This window comes from Nannobrachium achirus, assembly GCF_963921795.1.
Source record: "Nannobrachium achirus genome assembly, chromosome: 1".
Classification (NCBI taxonomy): Eukaryota; Metazoa; Chordata; class Actinopteri; order Myctophiformes; family Myctophidae; genus Nannobrachium; species Nannobrachium achirus.
The window spans coordinates 29,459,736-29,483,147 of NC_137810.1; the positions used below are offsets into that span (position 1 = coordinate 29,459,736).

General features: G+C 42.2%; 2 protein-coding genes across 2 annotated transcripts in view; one reads left to right on the forward strand and one right to left on the reverse strand.

Annotated features, from left to right (window-relative positions):
• On the reverse strand, window positions 1–8,503 carry babam1 (BRISC and BRCA1 A complex member 1). The gene is made up of 9 exons (XM_080724966.1): window positions 8,397–8,503; window positions 4,824–5,266; window positions 4,209–4,267; window positions 3,926–4,046; window positions 3,707–3,785; window positions 3,559–3,583; window positions 2,850–2,979; window positions 2,494–2,580; window positions 1–1,338 (listed from the first exon to the last, which is right to left on the reverse strand). Exons 2-9 carry the CDS (start codon window positions 5,253–5,255, stop codon window positions 1,138–1,140), a joined length of 1,134 nt encoding a protein of 377 aa, XP_080581092.1. The 5' UTR covers window positions 5,256–5,266; window positions 8,397–8,503; the 3' UTR covers window positions 1–1,137.
• Window positions 8,504–9,494: 991 nt separating this feature from the next.
• The window catches only part of ushbp1 (Usher syndrome 1C binding protein 1), a gene marked incomplete at both ends in the record, with an annotated part of 13,938 nt that continues 20 nt past the window's right edge, over window positions 9,495–23,412 (forward strand). Inside the window, 14 exons of the mRNA XM_080728013.1 lie at window positions 9,495–9,500; window positions 10,197–10,417; window positions 10,883–11,010; window positions 11,637–11,794; window positions 13,748–13,957; window positions 14,906–15,165; window positions 15,523–15,663; window positions 16,039–16,127; window positions 16,827–16,962; window positions 17,189–17,423; window positions 17,908–18,066; window positions 19,362–19,459; window positions 22,216–22,338; window positions 23,267–23,412. The exon at window positions 23,267–23,412 is cut by the window's right edge and continues 20 nt beyond it. Of these exons, the coding sequence (XP_080584139.1) occupies window positions 9,495–9,500; window positions 10,197–10,417; window positions 10,883–11,010; window positions 11,637–11,794; window positions 13,748–13,957; window positions 14,906–15,165; window positions 15,523–15,663; window positions 16,039–16,127; window positions 16,827–16,962; window positions 17,189–17,423; window positions 17,908–18,066; window positions 19,362–19,459; window positions 22,216–22,338; window positions 23,267–23,412 (2,110 nt within the window). The remainder of the gene's footprint in view (window positions 9,501–10,196; window positions 10,418–10,882; window positions 11,011–11,636; window positions 11,795–13,747; window positions 13,958–14,905; window positions 15,166–15,522; window positions 15,664–16,038; window positions 16,128–16,826; window positions 16,963–17,188; window positions 17,424–17,907; window positions 18,067–19,361; window positions 19,460–22,215; window positions 22,339–23,266) is intronic.

A 23,412-nucleotide genomic window follows, 5' to 3' on the forward strand; every position in this document is an offset into this window, starting at 1 on the left:
CGTTTCAGGTGGGATGTTCATTAGAGTCAGAGGTCCAATTGACTTCTGATATCTTTTGAAGGCATGTGCTGCCATCACCTGGAGGAAAAGGGAAACAACATCCGAAACCACCGACATGCTGTCTGTGCATCTTTTAATGTCTAGGGACAACTCTTACAGACTAGATATTTGTACAGATGTGTTATGCAGTTGGATTGGTAGTGCCATTTCCATAACTCTTCCATAAGAAAAAAAAAATGTCAAAGAAAGACATGCATCTCATCAGAGCTCACAGCTTGTAGATGGACATGTGATTCCATCATATGATGGAAAATAAATTAAGCATTAGTGTACATTCTATCATTGCCCCCCATAGCAAGAAAAATAAATGAGCATGATTTAAAACAACTTTATAAAATAAACATACATTTGGCATTAAGAGGCAACAGTGGTGGAAACACATTTGTCATTAAGATACCACTAATAGAATGTGTATAATATGCACATTAGAAGATAAAATAAACCACAAAGAAATAATACATTTCTTAAACAAATGTCCCCAAATGCCAGCCATGGAAATAAGTCACAGAGATCACAGTTGTTTGCTTGGACTCCAAAACAAAGAATTTATTAAAAGGAAAAACCAAAGGATGCTTCCCGTAGTTCCCAAAGTTTCTGTTTTTGTTTTCCGTCTCTCCTGCGACTGTTGTGGCCTCTTCAGCCCACTGGCATGCAGTTCTTTCGTCTCACCAACAGCAGTCATCCAGAGAATGGCAGGGTGCTCGTGCTTTCGTTCCCTGCCCAGCTTTATAGCAATTATCTGCTTCTCAATCAGAATGGCTGCGTTTGTGTTTGACTGAAGTCTGGGTCGCCACAAAACCTGGGTTGGTCTTCCCAAAGGCATTTCACAAATACATTTATTTTTGCTCTATTGTGACTTAACCCGCTTACACAAAAACAATTCTAGCTTGCAGATTGCCTATTTAAATTGTTTTGTTCTTGTTTTCACCTTAAATGACATGGCCAAATTTGGGATGCCAGCGTTAAAGTGGTTAAATGGAGTCGAGGTATGGGTGTTAACTAAAGAGATGAGCAATAAGCGAAACATCACTGTTTACAGTATGCACATTTCCTGAAGAACCCCTAGAAGCAGCTGTGTTAAACCGTAGCCTCAATGTCCTGGGGATCGTCTCCCTCCAGTAGACTGTAGGAGGCATGGCTCTGGAAAGGCCTCTGAAGCGGATGTGACAGAAGTTTGGCCATGCAGTTGTGCAGCTCGATGGCAGGTCCACTCAGGGACACCTCGAAGCGGTAGCATACGCCCTTGGAGTCTAGATTGCAGAAAGAGGCGTAGTTTTCCTGCAGACAACACCAATGCACAGAGCAGCACTTTATCAATAATAATGGAAACACTGAAAAGAGCAGAGGACAGCAGTCTAGTGTATACACACACTAAAGAGGAGTGCCCTGAGTAGGGCACTGATAAAGGACTTTAATGAAATAAAATTGCATATTACTGAACAATGTATCAAATGTAGCGCATCTCAAAATACAGGCACATACAAAAACGTAACATGTTTCAACCTTGTATAACATATCTATGATGTATGAGTATGACTATGATTTGGGCAAGGATTGAGCCTGATCTGAGCCCCATTGACTTCCATAGCAAAATAAGGTTGAATATTTCAGAAAGTAGGCCTACAGTATTAAAACAGAATGTGAAATAAAACATGGTACTTGGAGGTACCAAGTTTGTGAGACACTCAGACAGACCGACCCTCTATAGACGACTAGCCTCTTGCACGACCACGCTATCAAAATGTAACAGATTTTGATATACCATAAAACACAATGCAGAGGTGAGACGCATAAACGTGGTGGTGTGCTGTGCATGTTTTCCGTTATATTTGATTTAATTCATATGGCCCACATTATGTCAAACTATTACACTATCAAGTGCAAACATGTGGTTTAGTAGATGACTCTTGACCATGTAAATAGGCAAATAAATACAATAATAGTCTTGTTTTTTCGTTCCGTTACAATTTGTGGCCAATCCACTCGCTGAGCAGTGTTCTGTGTGCTAGTGCACACATGACTTGAAGCAGGAGATTTCAAATGAAGGGCACTACACTTGAAATCTATCGCATTTATGGCTAATTGGGCAGGAGTTCATGTAGTGTGGAATTTTAAATTCACATATTGTACATTCATCTGAAGTTGATTGGATATATGAAGATTACTAAGAATGATTAAGTAGAATTGTTCTTGATGTAATGTATTTTGTTTGCCACTGTAAAGCACTTTATAAATAAAGTTTATTGTTATTATTACTACATCTAGCAGCATGCCAGATTTGCTGCTATTTCAATATCTTTGGGCATACATGCAATGTTTCATAATTTTCTGTACGTTGGATTTACCTGGCAACCAAATAAACATGTTTAAATAGAATGTTATGTAACTGCATAGTGGCCACAGTGCCCTCCTTTCACCCTCCTCACTACTCACCCTCCAGCTGCTCTCATCTCCTTGTTCCTCTGCCCCGTTGTGGAGGTAGACCACATCAAAAAAGAAGTATGGAGACTGCAACATTTTCTGTAAGAGACCAGTGGGTGAGTCCTTGAGTTAATGTATGTTGTTGTACTGTTTGTACAGTGAACTGGGCACTGGAGATAACTGGGCAGTGGGCATTAAAATTAAATAGGCACTGGTGAACCGGAATTAAAACGAGGCACTGAGAAATTGAAGTCTCAAGCATCATGCTTAATTATTTGATTATGCATCCTTAAGTATAATTGTATCTATAGCAGATAGCAGGTAGATCTAAAGACAGGGAGGGAGGGTTTTAATAGTGTGGGTCTTACACTGACTGCCTCAGATGGGTTGAACTGAAGCTGCCCTGTATTGCGACTGTAGATGAGCAGAGTCCGCACCACATATGGAGGTGGAATGGTCTGAACGTTGTCCATCATCGGCAGGTCAATCTTCTGGCGGCTGCACAGGCAACAAAAGATGTAGTTATAGTTATAAAGGGCTGTTATATTACTGTATAAATGAATGTGGCAATGAAGTACAATCAGCAGGTCTTAAAAGTAAGTCCTTAGGGGCGTCTACCCGCCCACCATTGCAGATTTAATTCCTGGCAGTGGTGCCACAGGCTTGTCCAGGTGGGATGCAGCGAGTGAGGTACAATGTCCTTTTCACTACACTAGTGACCTTTGCTACCTTTACCTTCTTATTGTAAATCGCGTTGGATTAAAAGTGTCTGCTAAATGCCTAAATTGTAAAGTGCTAGTTGGTCGTGGTGGCACATAAAGTATTCAGCACAGAGGGAATCTGGGTAAGCATGAATCTCTGCATGTGTTACACGCTGCCAGTTTAAGTCCTGGATATCAGGTCAAAAAACAATATGTTGGCAACTCCATGTGTATCGGAGGAGGCATGTTGTCTGCCACTTCCCCAAGACCAACAGTGTAATAGGGAATAGGGAATTGGCAATGAGAAAATGTGGAAAAACAATACAAAAAGAAAAAGAAAAGAAGGAAAAATAAAATGTAGATGAAAAGCACTTACATGACACTGAGAAGATCTTCCAGGTCTTTGGAGAAAAGTTAAGGTGAAAAGACACTTAACCTAATTTAAGGCACTTAAAATGTCAGATGTTCTTATCAACACTATCGACACTGACAATTCTGAAGTTAGCTTTGAATGAAAAAGATACTGAAAGACTCGCACACATTGGTGTCCAGGTCATACAGACAGCTGCACAGCTCCCTAGGGTCAGAGGTGAACCCCGACAGCTGAAACACACACAAACACAAATGCACAAGAGAGAGAGGAGCTGAGGATAACATTTCAGAAGAATGAGATACGTGTCACATACCAATACACTGAAAACATCTATAATGAGGGTGAAATGGAATCCTGTTCTTGCACTCACCCATAGAGCGTCATCATTCACAACAACCAGAGCAAACTCATGCCGCTTGTCAATCTTGTGTTTCGTTCTGACAAACATCTCAATCATCTTCTGGGATATATTAAGTGCATTGGTTTTAGACCTGGATGAAAAGACAAGGCAATTTGGTTACCATGCATCCGTGTCAAACATGTATAATGAAAGGGGACTCTGAAACAAAATCACTGCTTGCTATTATTGTTAAATAGGTGTTCATTGTTTCTGTTTATAGGTGCAAAAGACTGGCGATGCATCCAAAGCTTACCCATTAAAAGACTCCAGCTTCTGCAAAGACATCTCTTCAGACAGATCTAAACAGATGATCTGTCATGAAAAAGATCACACGATTAACCTCAGACAGAGTAATACATACAGTACATACAGTGGTGTGATATGGATTTTTGAAGTGGTGGCCCTGTAAGTTCATGACAACAAGGTAGGCGATTGAAGTGTAGTGTTGACCGTGATGTCACACAACTTGACGTGCGTGCACGCGCGTGTGTGTGCGTGCATGTGGGACACTTGTGCGTGCACTGCAGCTTGATAAGTCTGGGCTCACCAAGCCCACGGCATCTCACCCCTGAGTACATAACCATTTGAGTTGCAGAATTCAATGTAGGAGCCAGGAGCAGAAAATGTCCTGTGTTTGCAAAGGTTTCATGAAATACTTTTACATCAAAACCATCCTGTAGACATTGTTTTCCAAACATAGGGTCATGACCATCTTGGATCACAGACCAGTTTTTATGGGTTACAATTAAATAAATGTTTATTTGTATTTTTTCCTGCAACATTTTTTCAAAAGATTCCAGGAGAGTGGGAGACAAATTTCTTTTGGTTCTCCAGTTTTTGAGACACCTTCTGTGGAGCTGGAGCTTACCACTTTCTCTGGACAGTTGACGCGGGGGGCTCGGAGCTGGTACTCTACAGTGGAAGGGATGGGAGGCGTCAGTGCTGGTGCCTGTTGCACAGGCTTAGGTCGCTCCTTGGCTGCAACAGGAGCGGTTGGGAGTGGAACAGCGGCGTTAACTGTTTGTGGCACCACGGCTGCAGGAGGGGCTGTGTTCTGTGCTGTGGCGGCCAGAACAGTTGTAGTGGTGGAACTGGGGTGACTTTCACTGGTTGAGGCTTCCCCCTCTCCCTCCACACGACTGCCCACCGCAGGCTGAGGCGTATTAGGGTGACTGTTGCCACCCGGGCTGCCTGTGCTGCTGCGGCGGTCTTCTGCCCCTTCAGGGTTGGAGCGAGTTCGAGGTCGCAGTTCCACCAAGCGCTCCTCTCCATCTGCGGGTCCGGGCTCTGGGGTCTCCATGGATACACAGGCTAAGAGAACAGAGGTTATGGTCTTGGTTGGATGGCTGGCTCATGCATTGCAAGCAATGGCAAATGTGTGTGTGCAGAGGTGTGTAGTAATGGACAAATGAACGGTAATATAGAACGAGAAGTAAGAAAAAAAATAAAAGCATGCAAAAAGGCATGGGGCAGCTAGAGGTCTGGCTTTTCTCCTTTGGTTCCATCAGATCACCTGCTACTACAGTTTGGAGTCATCAACTTAGATCAGAGGTTCTCTCAACCAGTGGTCCGGGGACCACCAGTGGTCCTTGAAGGGATTCCAGGTGGTCCCCAGCTAAACGATGGAGTTGGCTACGAGAGCGTAAATTGAAACCAAAATGCCCCGCGCTCTAAAGAGTTCAATTATTGTTAAACATCTGCGTCAGGCAAGGGCAGGCGCATGCCTTCCCTGCGTTACGGCTGCCTCCCCTCATGAATATCGCCCCCAACACTAAAGGCCGACACATTCTCTCTCAGTCTCTACGTGAGAACTTGCCGTGGACAATGCTTTTTCACAAAGTGTGAAATGTGTCTACCTCATCCCTTAATTAACAGAACCGGTTTTCTACCTCAGGACATAAGCACATCATATAAACATCCCTCACACAGTGTGTCGGCTTCATTCTCTTGACTCATTCTTGAGAGACAGCATCCAGTGACGAGACAAATGGCACCGACGGGGGGAAAAAAGGGGAAAGAAATCAGTTTGTCCAGACTAGAGCTAACTTATTTTCGACGAGAGGACGCAACCACCAGGCACCACCCGGAGAGAGCTCAGAGGTTGCTGCCTGCTTTTGCATCCCTGCCGGCCTGGGCTCTAAGGAGAAAATCAGGGATTTATCAGCTATGAATGAGCCAGCGACTCAACCACAGCTAACGAAATTCCCAGCCACTGATATAAATGGGACATTACACACATTCAATAGCAGATGGTATCACCAATAGACCGATGGCTTGAATATAGCAAAAAACTAGACTGTTTTTTTTTTTGGAGCTGTGTGAAGCACAGGCTCCCTATACGTGGCCGTGTGGGTCTGTGTGTCTGTGTGTGTGTGTGTGTGTGTGTGTCTGTCTGTGTGTCTGTATGTAGCCTGAACTTCCTAAACTTCGGCACGCCACTAGTCCCACAGTTTTGCCACCACACACTCGCGCCATATGTCAAATCGACCGGCTTACTCGGGAATCGTGGGCTATTACTTTTCTAAGAGAAAGGTTCTATAGTTTAATTGATATTAATTTATTAGTGAATTAATTTCCCCCATTGACTTATAATGCGAATCGCAAAAACTCACATTCAATTATTTGTCTCTCGCAAACCATAGGGGCTAGAGTTTCAAGACTTGGAGAGGAGGTTCATAATGATTTCAAGGATTAAATAAAAAATAATTGTGTCATTTGGCCGCATGGTGGCGCCATAACACCCCACTTTACGTTTTGGCCTGTAACTCTTGAACCGTAGGTCGGAAAATTAAAAATATTTTTTCCCTGGATTCCTTGGGTCATGACGCATCTCCCCATATAGGCCACGCCCATTTGCGCCATGATAGATTTTCCGCCATCTTGAATTTTCTCCAAAACACACTTTTTGCTCCTTTTCCTACATATTTTCTTCAAATGTCACAAAAATCGGTACACATGATCCACACACACACACACACACACACACACACACACACACACACACACACACACACACACACACACACACACACACACACACACACACACACACACACACACACACACACACACACACACACACACAGCTCCACTTCACACGGGTGTGATTTTTTTTTTTACAGTTGACAGTTTTGACATTTGAAAGAGAACTAATTTCCCATTTTGATTATGATGAGATTATCAGGGTTTTCAACTCAAATTGTCTTGCATAGCCTTTTTTTTTGCCTAATGGTTGTGTGTTTTTCCCCTTTTGCATCTGACTGGTGTAGTGATATGCTTGTCGTTAAAGAAAGTACAAAATAAAATGTTTATCTATAAACTATTGTAGCCATTACCTAAAACGTAAATATATAGGTTGGCCACATTTCGGTTATTTCTGGTTATTTTGAACTTGAAGAGGTTATTCAACTCTCCCTCCAGCTGTCTATCTGCGGCTCCCCCCTACCACGTATTTGCCTTGCCTTACTTACTTACTTGCCGAATATATAATGGACCTGTCCTTGATATGAAAAGGGTTGAAAACCACTAACTTAGATGGTTGCTTGCTGCCCAGTACACTGGACACCAAATACGTCACAGTCTTTTGATATTGTGTCAACGGTTGAGGTGGAGCTAGCCTATATTTGCAGGAAAAGGAATTATAATGACTGCACAATGAGCAGAGAAGAGCATGCATTTATCAAGACATGGACGAAATACACCAAGCATTATTGTTTAGAGCTCAGCAGACATTAAGAAGCATACCGACCCATGAAATAACATGGGTTGGAGGACTTGAGTGCACTACAAATTAAAAATGAATAAATGTATGGCTGAGTTCAGGGATCAGTGGAGGAAAGTAACTAATGTAGGCCTACTTAAGTACTGTACATAAGTATACATTTTAATTATTTGTACTTTAAGTATTTCCAATACTTTTATATCGCTGATTCAAATAATGTACTTTTACTCCACTACAATTATTTTAAAATATTAGTTACTGGTTACTTTGGAGATGGGATAATGATGAGTACTTTTACTTTTGGTACTTTAACATTTTGAAGCCAATACTTTCGTAGGCCTACTTTTACTCAAGTCATTTCTGAATTCCGGACTTTTTTCTACAATGCAGTATTGATACTTTAAAAATGTGAGTACCTTTTCCACTACTGTATCAAAATCCAATAATAATCCAGTTTCTGTCAAGATTATCAACTTCTGGATACGACACGTTTATATGAAAAATTATTTATTACCAAACGGACTGACTAAAGTGTTTTGTGGACAGACAGATGTTTAGTGACAGAACATGAATGAACACTAAACAGGTATTAATGCAGCATAAACATGACAACGCTAATATAGCGGTTAGCATGACCAGAAATACCATCACAAATAGGCTACAATTTAACTGAAAAATCGTCAGGGACCAAATTATTTATGTCACAACGCACATACTTACGTATTGTGTTGAAGTGTAAGTTATTGGCTTTCAAAATAATTACAATTCATTGAAACGTCCAAAATATTACAGAGAGCGAATTTGTTTTTGTACAACTTCCTTACCGGAAGTAACGCAATCAGGAAGTCCATGCGCCAATGGCATTGTGGTTAATGAAGTTCATCGTACCATCAATGTCATCAGTAGATTTTTAATGCAATAATTGTATTTGTCATTATAATATGTGTATGAAGTAGCCAAATCAGGAAACCGGGAACCCATGAAGCACTGTTGAAGTACCAAAAGTAAAAGTATAATCATTATGAAGTTTTAAAATGTAAAAAAATATATATATTTTGAAAATAAAATAGCATATCAAGAATGGCTATTTTCAAATGGCTAAATAGGGCTGAAGTAGAAAGCCTGGTGACGCGAGGTTAGGGCTTAAGTGGTTAATATATACTGTATGTTGTAATAATAATCAAAAGGGTTAGGGTTAGGGTTAGGGTTAATTTTTGTTAATAGTAACAAAAAAAATCAAATACTAGTTGTGGAGTCTCTATAATCTCAATCAACTCTGTGTTTTAAAGGGGAATAGACAATTTTGCCATTAGAGGTGGTCATACTGATACTGTAGGCTATGGCTATGTGCAGTTATACTTACAACATTGGTTAAAAGATCAAACAATGGATGAACATGTAAACCAACCAAACCAAACAGATAGTGTAGGGGAATGGGTGGGGATGATTACAGGAGAGGTTTCCACAATGCCAAAAAAAACATCTCAGTGATAGGAGATACAGAAATACTAGGAGAACAAAGACAGCCCTGACTGTGCTACTAAAGAGCACAGTAGTAGTAGTAGTAGAGAGAGAGAGAGAGAGAGAGAGAGAGAGAGAGAGAGAGAGAGAGAGAGAGAGAGAGGGAGGGAGGTGGGGACAGGACAAGTCTCTCCTCACTGGCAGCCTGGTAAAGTGTATTACAACACAGACTAGGGGAGCTGTTGGAACGTATAATTATACAAAACATCAAGGCAGGAAGAGCAGTTCTTCAAAAGCTTAATGCTGGACAGTGGACAGACATTGAATCACTTCTCCCGACACACCGTAATCTGAAGCATGGACGTAAGTTGTTGTCAGGTGTTTCTTTTTTCTTCTCCAGTTTGCCGAGTGGGACTTCTGATGTGTCTCCTGTGTTCTAGAATGTAATAAAAGTAACATTAGAAATGTATAAAAGAACATATTTGATTTTCATGTGACTTGTTCCTCAACAGTGCAGATCTAAGTAGATAGATAAAATTCTAGTAATCCGTGTTCTTGCACTAAACCTTATACTATTACTAAATTCCAAACTCTTTAAAAAACGATATTTACTTTATGATTGTTTAATTTCTATCATACAGACTTACAGTAACAGAATAGGTTAAAAAAGAGAGTTCGCCATGAAACATTATTGGATCCACAAATGGTTTCTCTGCAGGAAGTTGGATCACAGGATGTTTGAGCTTCCTCCTCTTCCGTTGCTCAGAACAATAGCTGTTTAAAAGAGTAACAATAAACTCTCCACATGAGCATAGCAGTCTCCTTGTGTAAGCATAAATATTGTCCAGTAAAATGTTGTCAGTTCCGACACTCGAGCATGAATATTTGCACACAAAAAGTCACAATTCACAGAATGATTGGAGCTCTAATGAAAAAGGAAAATGGAAGATGTTTCCTCGACACCATACCGTAGCAAAAAGTTACCACTTGAATGTCTAACAACCCCATCTCACTATCCTATGAACCAAACAATCTATATGGTTCTCTATCGCCCTGCAGGTCAGAAGTGATGGTCTGGAGACTCTGGATGCTGGGTCAGCGTGTGGTGAGGAGGTGATGAACCCAATTGACTTGATCAACTTTGACACTGTGGGCTCTGAACCTGTAGCAAGCCCTGAGCCCTCACCGGCAGAGCTGGCCCAGTGTCAGGCTGAGGTGGGCACCCTGCTCAGCATCATTGCTGAATTGAACAAGAAAATGGGGGGACTGAAGTTGCCACGGTAATATTACTGAGTGTGAAATGAGATGTGTGGTTTTGTGTTTATAAGTAATGTTTGATAGGCATATGAATGACGGTATGTGGAGGGTGAATTTGTCCTGAATGGCAGAATTTCTACATTGCAGCTCAATTATTAATTCATCGATAAATTATATGGAGTATAACTCCAATCAAATAATTTGCTGTTCGCAAACATTCCCCAACTAGGTACGGTTTAGCAGGAGTTTTGTCCCCTCAGCCATCGCTGCACTAAACAATCTGCTAAGCAAGCGCCCCCGTCGCTAGGATGGTTTTTCTGTGAATAGTGGGGACCTGATGATCTGTCTTGTGATGTTTTGTGTTATATGGTTTTGTGTTGTTTTTTGTGTTGAACAGACTTGTGAAGACAAATTTACCCTCGGGGACAATGAAGATTATTATTAACTATTCAAACTTGTGGAAATGTTCTCCTACTCTGTCTCTCCAGTGAATCAGAGGACCTAAGACCACCAGGACCAGACAGACCTCTGGTTCCTGACCTCCTGACCCATGAGTTGGCCAGCGGTAGGAACACTGCCCCTGGTACCACATCTGAACCACCAGTAACCAGCAGAGGTTGGCTCACACTTCACAGCATGATCTGTTCTCAACCCACACCACATCATCAATCACTGGACACTGCACACTTATATATGGCAGTGTGCTGAAGAGATACTTTCCTCTGCCAGACTAGGCAAAACACAATATTTTCTTTCCAAAAGAACACACCCTTTATTATTTCAGTTTCAGTTCTTGGGCTGCAAAAAGTACAAGCAAACAACTCAAGAAGTGTAATTTGTCCCAAAGTAAGCTGGGAATTGCAAAGGCAATTTATCTGAAGATGATATATCATCTTATCCATATGTTTCTTCATTTATGATAAAGTCATCGTTTATTAAGTGGCCAGGACTGTTCTTCCTAAGTACACTGAATGGGCCGATTCATACTCCACTTTTAGATTCTGTTCGGGGTGTCACAAAATCTCGGTTGCACCGAACAGCCAAATTAATAACGGTACCCCCCCCCCCCCCCCCCCTCCGAACTTCTGAATGATGTCATATTGTAGTTTGGACAGAGCCCAACCGAAATAAATTTAGCTCTAAAAGTGGAGTATGATGAAAGTGAACTCAATGAACATAACAAAACTGAACACAAAATAAAATCTCAAAAATATATAAACAATCTCTGTGTTTACCCTCTAGGGGGCAGTGTGTGGTCAGAACTCCAGGAGGCACTTTCTGCAGTAGAGAACTCCATCAGTTGTAGAAGGACCTGGGCTGTTCCCCTCACTGCCTCGGACCAGGACAAACGGACAGAGCACATCAGGGCTGCTCAGGAGAGCTGGGTTCAAGCCACCCAGGTCAGGAAAATATTACACATTGCATCACGGTTATTGTAATTTATTTTAAAACATTTTGTTTAGTTATTTATTTATTTATTTTTAGTTTTGAGTTTAGTTTTAATTCATTTTGTTAGTTTAGTTTGTTTTAGTTTCTGAAAAGCCTTAGTTTATTCTTCAGTCTTCTTCAGTTTTCGTTAGTTGGTATTTTAGGATAGTATAAATCCAAAGGGGTTATAGTCTTTCAGTGTGAGAAGTGTGAGAAACCAATATTTCACACTTCTACTATCCCACTCATTTTGATTCTGTAAATATTATAATTAGTATGAGAAGCAGCATGTCATACTAAATATGACTTGCAGTTAAAGGGCCTGTTCACCTCTGGGACAACCAGATCTTATTTTATTGTTGTTTGGGACACAATCAACACAATGCTGAGTTATTTTTTGTGTTCAATCTGTGTTTTGAGATATTTTAGTATTTCAGCATGAATGATGATGCATTTTGCTTCATATGATGCAGCATGATGACTCATATGATGCAAAATGCATCATCATTCATGCTGAAATACTAAAATATCTCAAAACACAGATTGAACACAAAAAATAACTGCCTGCCTCCTGTGAATTGTTTTATTTTTTATTTTTGTTTATTTTCTTTTTGTTTCGTTTAAAGCTGTACTGTGGAAGCTGCTCAACTAGTGGTCAGTAGCGGTATTGCTTTTTTCGGCCGGAGTCGCCGCGGACCACCGCGGCCGTCGCGAGCACCTCCGCCTTGCCGATACGATTCCGTAGAGCCGTCTCCCATCATTTTTAGACCAGAATTGAGGGAGTAGCAAGCAAGATTCCTTCACCAATGTAAACACAGTTGCTGAGGGAAGCTACTTCCTTTAGAGACAGCAAGACTCGCTGTGATTGGCCGGTGGTGTATGATCGGCGCTGTGATTGGCCGGTAGTGTATCATGTGGGAGATGACATCATTTTGCCGGGAAATTCTCCCCCCCTCACAACTCATAGAAAACATATAAAGAGAAGGCTTCAGAAGCTGAAAATAACAGAGTGGGGGTTCTAAAACTTTAGCGATTTAACAGTTAGGACAATTTTAAGATTTGTTTTATAAAAAAAGTTACATGGTATAACTTTAAATTTGTGTTGATCTTTTCCCAAACAACAAGAAAATAAGATCTGGTTGTCCCAGAGGTGAACTGGCCCTTTAAGCCTAATTCATATTTCGTTGTACCATGGTGTCACTGTGAAAATAACTACAATAAACACCAGCATACAACAAAGGCGTTATGATAACCTTTAAAGGGCAGTTCAAACCAAGCACTAAATAACTATAAATAATGTAGTTTTACACCACACCACACCACAATAATACTAGACTAGAACGGTGAACAATATTATATTCAATATAGTTACAGTTATCATTATAGTTATAGTGGTTGATGGGGACGGCTCTGAAATACTATCTTTTGTCTTGTTTATTCATACTTAATCTCAGTTTTAGAAAAAAATGTTTTTGTGTCAAGATAGAGAACAACATACCAAGTCAAATCCTTCACATATTTCCCAGATAAAATTGAACAAATTGTGGCTCGGGTGGCACAGTGGCAAAGTCCCTGCCCACCACCACGGAGGTTGTGGGTTCAAATCCACGGTAGTGCAACCGGCTTTGTCGATGTGAACACAATTGGCCTGTGTTTGGGGGAGGGAAGCCGGGCGGGGAGAGTGATATTGGTCATAGCATGTACTCCTACAGTGCAAGCTGGGGCGGCACCTGTCAGTGGGGAGTGTTAGGCAGGAGGAGTAAGGCGAAGGCTCTACGTCTTCCTGGTGGGGACTCTTCACTGGCAGGTGAGCCAGTAGGATACAACACAGAACACAGAAATGTATGTGGGGAGGAATCAATTTGCATAACGACTAAAAAAGAAAAATTAGATAAAAAAGTGAACAAATTGCATAACGATTGCAGATAATGGAGGAGATCGAGAGAGAGTTTGGCATTACGTACCCCTCAGGCTTACCATGCGAGGAGCGCCAGCAGTACCAGAGAGATGTCCTGGCTCTGCACCGGAGCAACTGCGCTCTCAGAAGCACTCTGCAGAGCCGACAGGAGGAGCAGGAGGTGACACAAAGCACAGTCAACCAGATGGAGGAGGAGAAGAACAGACTGCAGGAGAAGGTGGGTTCAGCTCAGGGCCATAGGTTCCCTCTACACTACAGTCTACACCAGTGATTCACAACCTGTGTGCTGGGGCCGCAGGTTGGGAGCAAGTTATTTGGGGGAAAGACGGCCCCCAATTGCCCCCAAATAATTAGCAGAACACAAAGATTAGAATTATAATATAACTGTGGTGTGATCATAGACTGTAGAAAAATTGGGTGTGATTCATAGAGTGTGTTTGGAATGATGCTGTGAAGGTGCTGTGTTCTCAGAGCACTCAGTGTGCACATGGACCAGTCGAACTGAAACGCTGCGTTGTCCCGAGTGTTTGAACAATGGAGGAGGAAGTCTTAGTCTAGACCAGGGGTTTTCAAAGTGGGTGACGGGGCACCCTGGGGTGCCGCGACGGCAGTCCAGGGGTGCCGCAAGATAATTTGATACTTGAAAAAATATTTAGTATCATTTTAATTGCAACATTTTAATGGCAAAATGGCTATTATCTCAACATTTTCCTCGCAACATAATCACTAAAATATCGTCACTGTCGGGCAGAAACCTTGTATCTCCAAGTTTCAAATGTGTACGTCTTTTGGTAAAGCAAAGCCTTGCTTCATCAAACAAGACTGTCGCACAAAACTAGTGGAAACAGCCGATCTACAAGCACACAACGCCTCGCATCGCATTGATAAATAGAAAACTAACGGTTTTGGACATACAAGGTTTCCACCCGACAAGGACGATATGCTATAAATATAAGGTGCTGGGAGTGAAAATTATAATGTAGAGGTGCCTCGGATTAAAAAATGTTTTATGGGGTGCCCTGAGACAAAAAAGTTTGGGAACCCCTGGTCTAGACAGTATTCAACATGCATCTACATTAACAAAACAGGCAATAATCATGTATATTCATGAATATTCATGTGAATGTATTTAGTGTAGTACACTTTCCTTACTCTTGTATTCCAGTTGGTGGGTCTCTACAAGGTATGGAGGTCAGGCAGCCTCTCCCCTCCTTACAGCTCCTCCAGTAGTTCTAGCGGTGGAGCTCTGAGTCCAGACGTGGCCTCTCCTCCCTTCCCTGGTTCTCCACTGCTCCTCAGACGACCCTGCAGGTCCTTCTCAGCTCTGTCTGTTGGCGAGGATGTCTCACTGTCCTCTGGCATTGCCTCCCAGGGCAGCCCCTGCTCCAGTGTCAACCTTGAGAGTGAGACGGAAAGAATGCAGAGGTGAGTTTTCGGAAAGTGTAAAAATTGACCCGTAAGGTCCCTATAGTTAAATGGTTAAAAGAACAAGATGATGCGCACATCCTTTCCAAGTGCTGGTGCTGGACTCAGATCGACATGAGATTAGAAAGAATAGAAATATGCACAACAGCTGATGCTCCACAGTGTTTATTAAATTAAAACATAAAATTTGACACCGTTTCGGCCATCAGCTGGCCTTCATCAGGTGAAGGCCAGCTGATTTCTCATGGTATACTGCCACCTTCGGTCGCAATTACTGCGGGTGGGGATGATGGCTTTCCCCTACAATCTTCATTCCCTGCATCCCCCTCTGCCCACTCCCCCACGTTCCCCATGTAGGTGTATTGAGAGGCTGAAGAGCAGGAATGAGCGTCTGACCGCGGCTCTGGAGCGAAGGAAGGGAGAATCGGAGCAGATCAGCATGACCCTGAGCAGACACGAAGCAGACAGCTCAGCCCTTCAGATGGCTCTTAGATACTGGTACGCACACACACATGCGCGCACACACGCACGCATGCACGCACGCACGCACGCACGCACGCACGCACGCACGCACGCACGCACACACACACACACACACACACACACACACACACACACACACACACACACACACACACACACACACACACACACATACACACACACACACACACACACACACACACACACATCCACACACACACACACACATCCATCTCCAGCTCTCAATTACAAATAAGTACACTCAGAACTTTACTGTATAGTATGCTGTATACAATTTCTCCTAGTCGCTTTTGTAATTAATTGAACGTCAAATAAGTACCTCCCAAGGTTGTTGAGTGTGCTTTGTCTTTGTGTGGTTTTGATTGACAGTGAGGAGTGTGAGGACGTGTACAGTGAACTACTGTCACTACATGAGGCCAGGAAACGTCAAAGCCTGTCCCTCTGGACAGACCCGGCAGGTGCTTACATACCTCCCATCTGCAACTGTTTGCAACACTCACATCAGCATTCAGCACGCTTCCACACGGATGCCTGTGCACATAACAGTACCGTGTCGCCATTCCACATCGTCGCTAGAAACCTTGTATGTCCAACAACCTTAACTGTTCAGAATATGGAAACAAAAAAAACTGTGTTCCAGTGGATCCAATGTCACAACGCTCTTGTTAATAATGTTCATTTGTTCAAAATGTATTACATCCACATTCCACAGATCCACTTTCACTTTCATTTATAATTTTTCTAGATAGCTAAAATAGACCATCTACAGGACGGATCTGCTATTTTTGTGAGACACTCTTGTATGGTGAAGTAGGGCGGAAGGAAATGTTGAAATATGGAGATACAAGGTTTCTGCCTGACAGTATGTGATTGTGTAAAAATAAACATGACTTTCACCCTGATATCAACACACCCACCCACCCACCCACTCACCCACCCACACACACACACACGCACACACACACACACACACACACGCACACGCGCACACGCACACACACACACACACACACACACACACACACACACACACACACACACACAGCCCATGCAAACACATGCCCATGCAAACATAATGCACTCTCTTACACACACATCAAATTTACACATAAATTACAATTCAAACACAAGATCACAATGAGGTTTCTTATTCACAGAGTCTGTCTGTGATGGGCAGTGGCCAGATATTCCGACATCTCAGCACAGGAACCTAAAAACGGAAGAACTGTCAACATCCTTCTTAACAGCAGGGGGCAGTGTGGAGATTGAAACACAGAGTCACACAATGCAGAGGTAGTACATAACTGTAGCCAACTATTAGGCTGATGAAGTATATCTCCTGAACTATTGGCTGATGGATTAAAATGTCATTTTTTAAAGAAGTACAGTACAATGCATCTTCCGACCTCACATAAGCAATATAATTCAATAATTCAAAAGAGTTGCTGTCCGGTATACATGCTGAACACCAACAAGTCTGCATTTTCTTTCAAAAGTCTCAATCCTTATCCCCTCACAGAAGCTCTGAGCTGGTGGAACGAGAGGCTGCTCTCCGCCAGCAAATTGAACACTTACAGGAGGACAGAGCAGCAGTCTGCCTCCCTAAACCTGGTCCCGGGGGAGAGGGCAAGCTGAGCCCTGACACCGGCACCCTGGCTGGGCCAAGGGGAGGACATGCGGCTAAAGACGATGCCAACCCTAACGACACCAAGAGAGAAAGGGCTGCCCTACTCCATGAGCTCGTCAGCGTTAGGGTGAGAGCTTTCACCAAGATAAGCTACAAGTTCAACATCTATACCTCATCAGTTTGTACAAAGTAAAATAAAGTGTCGTCTTCCAGTTTAACGTTTTAGTGATCAAGTTAAACTTGGTCGATGAACACTAGAGTCCCTAATCTGTGTATGTCATAATATGTGAACATTCAAAGAAATAGCTGATCTACAAATTCACAACATAGTTTACAATGAGGACCAAAGAGCTGTACTAATCAGATTTTCATATCTCATCTTTTTATGTCGAATCTACGCTTTACAGTTGAGCCAGCATAAAAAAGACAAATATATTCTTTCCTATATTTATTCCAAAACATAATTGTTTTTACTCTCTATCATCTACGTATTAACACACAATTCATTACCTTACACATGCTGAGAAATGAAGCTAACATGTGCACACCTCAGCCCTTACTGTTCGCTCATGTGAAATAAATGGGTTTATGGTGTGTATCACTGTGTGCAGGAGGAGATGTCTGAGCTGCGAGGTCTGATCCGTCTGACGGAGAAGGAGCGGAGGTGTCTGGACTGGAGCCTGATGGCCCAGAAGGCCCAGGACGCAGCAGGAGCTCTCATCTCAGAGAGCCTGGGGGAGGAGCTGGAGGACCGCAAGGCTGAACAACAGGTAGGATAAACCAGTGGTTCTGCAGCCTTTTCAGTCATTACATGTCAAGGACCCCCAAATGAATATGCATTTGGCCGCCGCGGACCACCATCTGAAGTTATTTTGTGCCAGGGACCCCCATACAAGATTTGTGTTGTTAAAATGTTGAAAAAGAAAATACATTTCGGTCTGTTTGGACCTTCACCAGGCTATCTTTATGAACCAAAACTGAGAGACACCATCTTTTCTAGGCTGTCTGACCTGCGGTGGACCTAAAAAAAATGTCAAGAGCTTTTGAAAATAGCAGTTCCACAAGCTTCTACAAGCTTGTATATCAGCTATTTTCAAATAGCCGATGTATATACTGTAGGTTTAACCTTGATTGCTATATCAACTAATTTTACTGGGGATCCCCTGGAACCCCCTCAAGGACCCATGGGGGTCTGCAGACCCCACTTTGAGAACCACTGAGATAGACAATATAGACATGGATGTATCACTTTCAAACAACACATAGTTGAAGACTTTTACACACCGTGTCAGCATAGCAGATGAAGTAGCAGAATAAAGACAACTTGTATTATAAAGGTAATGTTTCAGTCATGAACCTTCTTCTGGCATCACGCCTTCGTGCCTGAAGAAGAACCAAAATGTTGCCTTTAAAATAAAAGTTGTCTTGTGTAGAAAGTGTGCGGGTGATTCTATTTTATTCTACAAACAACATACCGGTAGTTAAAATGAACTAAAAAGTAAGATGCTGTGAGAGGAGGCCTGTGCTTAACTTGTGTTCTGCGCATGTGTCTATGTATTTACACACTATTTTCAAATAGCAAACAAACAGTAAATTCCAAATTGAGTTAATTAATTGAGTACAGAGGATTACTCCCCATCTACTTAGGTCTGCACCAGTGCACTAAACACACTTTGCCAATATTTAGTCATGCATCACTTCTCTCAAGGCTTAAAAATTCAGATTGTCCCAATTAGCAACCTCTTTTAGTGCCATTTTCTAGCTCTTTTTTTCTGAGTGAATTGAGTGAAAGCTGTAATGGATTCACCTGCTCACTAATTCAAGTGTATTTAATTCCGCCATTCAATAAATTCCCAATGACATGTTCAGTCAATGACTGGTATGATGTAAATAGATCTGAATTCTGTTCTATCCTGTTCAAAAGCCACTGTATGCAAGCCTCCTTGATAGCTTTTGAGGACTTGAAGAAAAAAGCATTGCAATATCTAAGCTGTTCAATGCATATGCAATAGATTGATAGTTTTCTTTCTTTACGTTTGAAGCTAATCCTAATTGAATGTTTCAGAGAGTTGCTGAGAATGTGGCTAAGCTGGTAAATGATGGAAACCTCCCTGGTCCTCGGAACAGGACCATTTTCAGAGAGCTCCAGGCGGTCTTGCAAAGGTGAGGAACTATGTGAACAACACAGATAGGTTTTGGAACAGACACAAAGCATTGTGGTGTCAGCTAGTATTGGGGCTCTTTTTTTTATCCTCAATTTTTTTCCCCTCCTTGTCTTTGAAGTGCGTTAACCCTGGTTTGTAAAAATCAGAGCTGGATAAGGAATGATATGTGCTGTGAAACAGTGTGAACATAATTTTGTTGCTTCCGTAGGAAGCTATTTAATTGAGGGTTGTCAAAGCAGCAAATGTACATACTGTATCCAGGGTTGGATTTGCTGGTGGAGGTGGGGGAGATCCATGCCTCCGCTTTGGGGGCAGTTCTCCACTTAGAAACACCCCCATTCAGAAAAAGAAACATCCCCACTTAGAACATCCCCATTCAGAAACACCCCCACTTAGAAACAGAGTCTGAGCATTCACCAGTTTAGCATTCACCAGCGTCGGCAGGATAGCATTTCACCAGGTTAGCATTCACCAGCATCGGCGGCAGGTTAGCATTTCTCTAGGCTAGCATTCAGCGTCTAAATCGTCTAAAGACTTGTTTTGTAACTTTTCATCATTAATAATTCCATGGCAATATTTTTGTTCAATGAAGTTTGGCCTTATAGATGTGTCTGTTTCTGTGTTTTCCCTTATTTTTTAGACTACTCATGTAGTGTGTTACAAAATCATTATATAAACGTCCAAAATAGGACTGTCATTTATAGCTTGCAGCCCTTGGACTTTTGATATTTTGCTGAGTGGCCCCTGAGCCATCTTAAGCTGATTAGCCCTGATTTAGAATAATGGAGAAATAATGTTTCTGAATGGAGATGCGAATGTTTCTGAATGGAGATGTGTAACCTAGGTTTAGGTGACACCTCCATTTAGAATAATGGAAGTCAATCTTCTAAATGGCAATGTTTCTGAATGGAGACCCTCTGCTTTTGATAACCCCTCTGGCGATTAATAATAATAATGGGGTACAACGGGTACTGGATACAACAGGTATTGCCAGAGATATAAATGGGAAACATAATAACACTTATTTTGTTTTTTAAACCTAGCATAATATTGTAACAGTTTCCCCCTCATCTATCTATAAATGCGACAAATCTCTGTCTGTCTGTCTGTCTGTTTGTTTGTAATCCGCGTATCTCGAGAACCGTTCGTCCCACCGGCTTCAGATTCGGCACGCGCGTTCCCCGCCGCAGCGCGGAGTGCAGTGCCGGGCCTCGACCCGACCCGACTCGCGGTTTTCCGAAACCGGCGCGAAACGTTCGGAATCTCCTTATGCGGAGCTGATTGTTGACATCAGGCTGTTCCGGAGGAAATCGTGTCATTGTGACATCACTTCATAAAAGGCTCTGACATCACGTACGCCACATGAGTCAACACAAAATCTCTGTGAATGTGTATGTATGTATGTAATCCGCGTATCTCGAGAACCCTTCTTCCCACCGGCACGCGCGTTCTCCAGATATGGGCATAAAGTCTGACATCAGAGTTTTCTGCAACCGGTACTGTGTGTGCAGAGATCTTCATATATGGGCATAAGTGGACAAAGACAAACAGATGGTCAAAACGGGTCCTATGACAACAGGTATATTGGGGTTTGCATTAAAGGGTGGGGCATTCATGGGGTTTGCATTAAAGGGTGGGGCATTCATTCCCTATTTCAAATTCGGCAAGTGCGTTCCCCACCGCAGCAGGTAGTGCAGTGCTCGGCCTCGACCCGACCCGACCCGATACACGATTTTCTGGAACCAGCACGAAAGGTTCGGATTCTGATGTCTGACATCAGGATTTTCCGGAACTGGCACTGTGTCTGCATAGATCTCCATTTATGGGCATAAAATGGATGCAGACAGACAAATACAGATATCTCCATATATGAGCATAAATGGACACAGGCAAACAGATGGTCAAAGATCTCCATATATGGGCATAAAGTGGACGCAGACAGACAGATACAGATATCTCCATATATGGGCATAAATGGACACAGGCAAACAGATGGTCAAAACGGGTCCTATGACAACAGGTATAATGGGGTTTGCATTAAGTTTGTCTCCTCCTCCATCTGTTTGTCTGTGTCCCTTTATTCCCATTATGGAGATCTCTGTATCTGTCTGTGCCTCCGACTGTGTTGCAGACACAGTGCCGGTTCCCCCTTTAATGCAAACCCCATTATACCTGTTGTCATAGGACCCGTTTTGACCATCTGTTTGAAAAAGCGACAGAAATCTCATATATGGGCATAAAATGGACGCAGATAAACAGATATCTCCATATATGGCATATATGGGCATACAATGGATGCAGAATCACAAAGATCTCCATATACGGGCATAAAAGGGACACAGACAGACAGATACAGAGATCTCCATATATGGGCATAAAATGGACGCAGATAGACAGATATCTCCATATATGGGCATATATGGGCATAAAATGGACCCAGAACTATAACTGCAGTGATCTCCATATATGGACATAAAATGGACACCGACAGACAGACAGATACAGATATCTCGATATATGGGCATAAATGGACACAGGCAGACAAATGGTCAAAACGGGTCCTATGAAAACAGGTATAATGGGGTTTGCATTAAAGGGCGGGGCATTCATTCCCTATTTACATTGTTCCGAGTTGGCCAGGTCGCCGACTAGACGCTGCAGCTTCTAGTTATAATAATGAACAACACATAAAGCGTCTCTCTGGTGGACTCAGACTGTGGCTAACCTATCTAGTTGGTGTCGTCTCCCCCTCAGAGAACAAGGTCTGAAGAGGAGAATATCTACAGTCCGTGACTCACTGGACACGGCACTCTCTGATAGCGCCTCCCGCAGAAAGGACAGTGAGGAGCAGATAAAGCATCTTGTACAAGCTCACTGGTACATCACACGTTTTTATTATGTAGTAGTGTATTGCATTCTATCTCTTTCTACCGACTGAATGACAGACTACAAGGTGTCAGTAGGTCTGTAATATGCTAAGTGAGTAACTCAGTAACGCAGGTGTGTTTTTATCAGTGGTGGAAAAAGTACCGTATTTTCCGGACTATAAGGCGCACTTAAAAGCCTTTAATTTTCTCAAAAAACTACAGTGCGCCTTATAGTCCAGTGCGCCTTATATATGGATCATTCATTGACATTGACATTCCCTTTAGCACAGCTCCATCTGTTGGATGCATAAAGCAACGGTAGCGTCTATTATGTGCGCCTTATAGTCAGGTGCGCCTTATATATGAAAACAGTTTGAAAATAGACCATTCATTGACAGTGCGCCTTATAGTCAGGTGCGCCTTATAGTCCAGAAAATACTGTACTCATATTTTTTACTTCAGTAAAAGTATCAATACTGCAATGTAGAAATACGCTGTTAAAGAAAGTCCGGAATTCAAAAATTATTTGAGTAAAAGTACAAGAGTATTGGTATCAAAATGTACCAAAAGTAGAGAGTACTCATTATGCAGAACGCCCCATTTCACAACTTTTCAAATGTATTAAAATCTTTTAAAATAGCAGATCTACAAACTCACAATCGTCTATTTTCAAGTGGTCGAAAATGCATACATTATACAGTATGGCTGAAGTGGTTATGCATGTTTTGTAATAATAATCAAAATCTACAAAGTAATTAAAGTTTTCAAAATAATGTATTGGAATAAAAGTACAACATTTGCCTCTGAAATGTAGTGGAGTAGAAGTAAAAGTACTGACAACTGGAAATATACTCTAGTAAAGTAAAACATATCTCAACATTGTACTTATACAAGTAAACATACTTATAGTTACTTTACACCACTGGTTTTTATTCCAGTAAAGCAACAGGTTTGTACCGGAACGCCCGACGGAAGTACCGGGAGCAGCTGTGGAGGCTGGAGCACAAGATGTCCGCTGTGTCAGACAGTCATCACAGCCAGACCGGGGCCCTGAAGGCCACACTGGAGGCACTGGAGTGGAGGA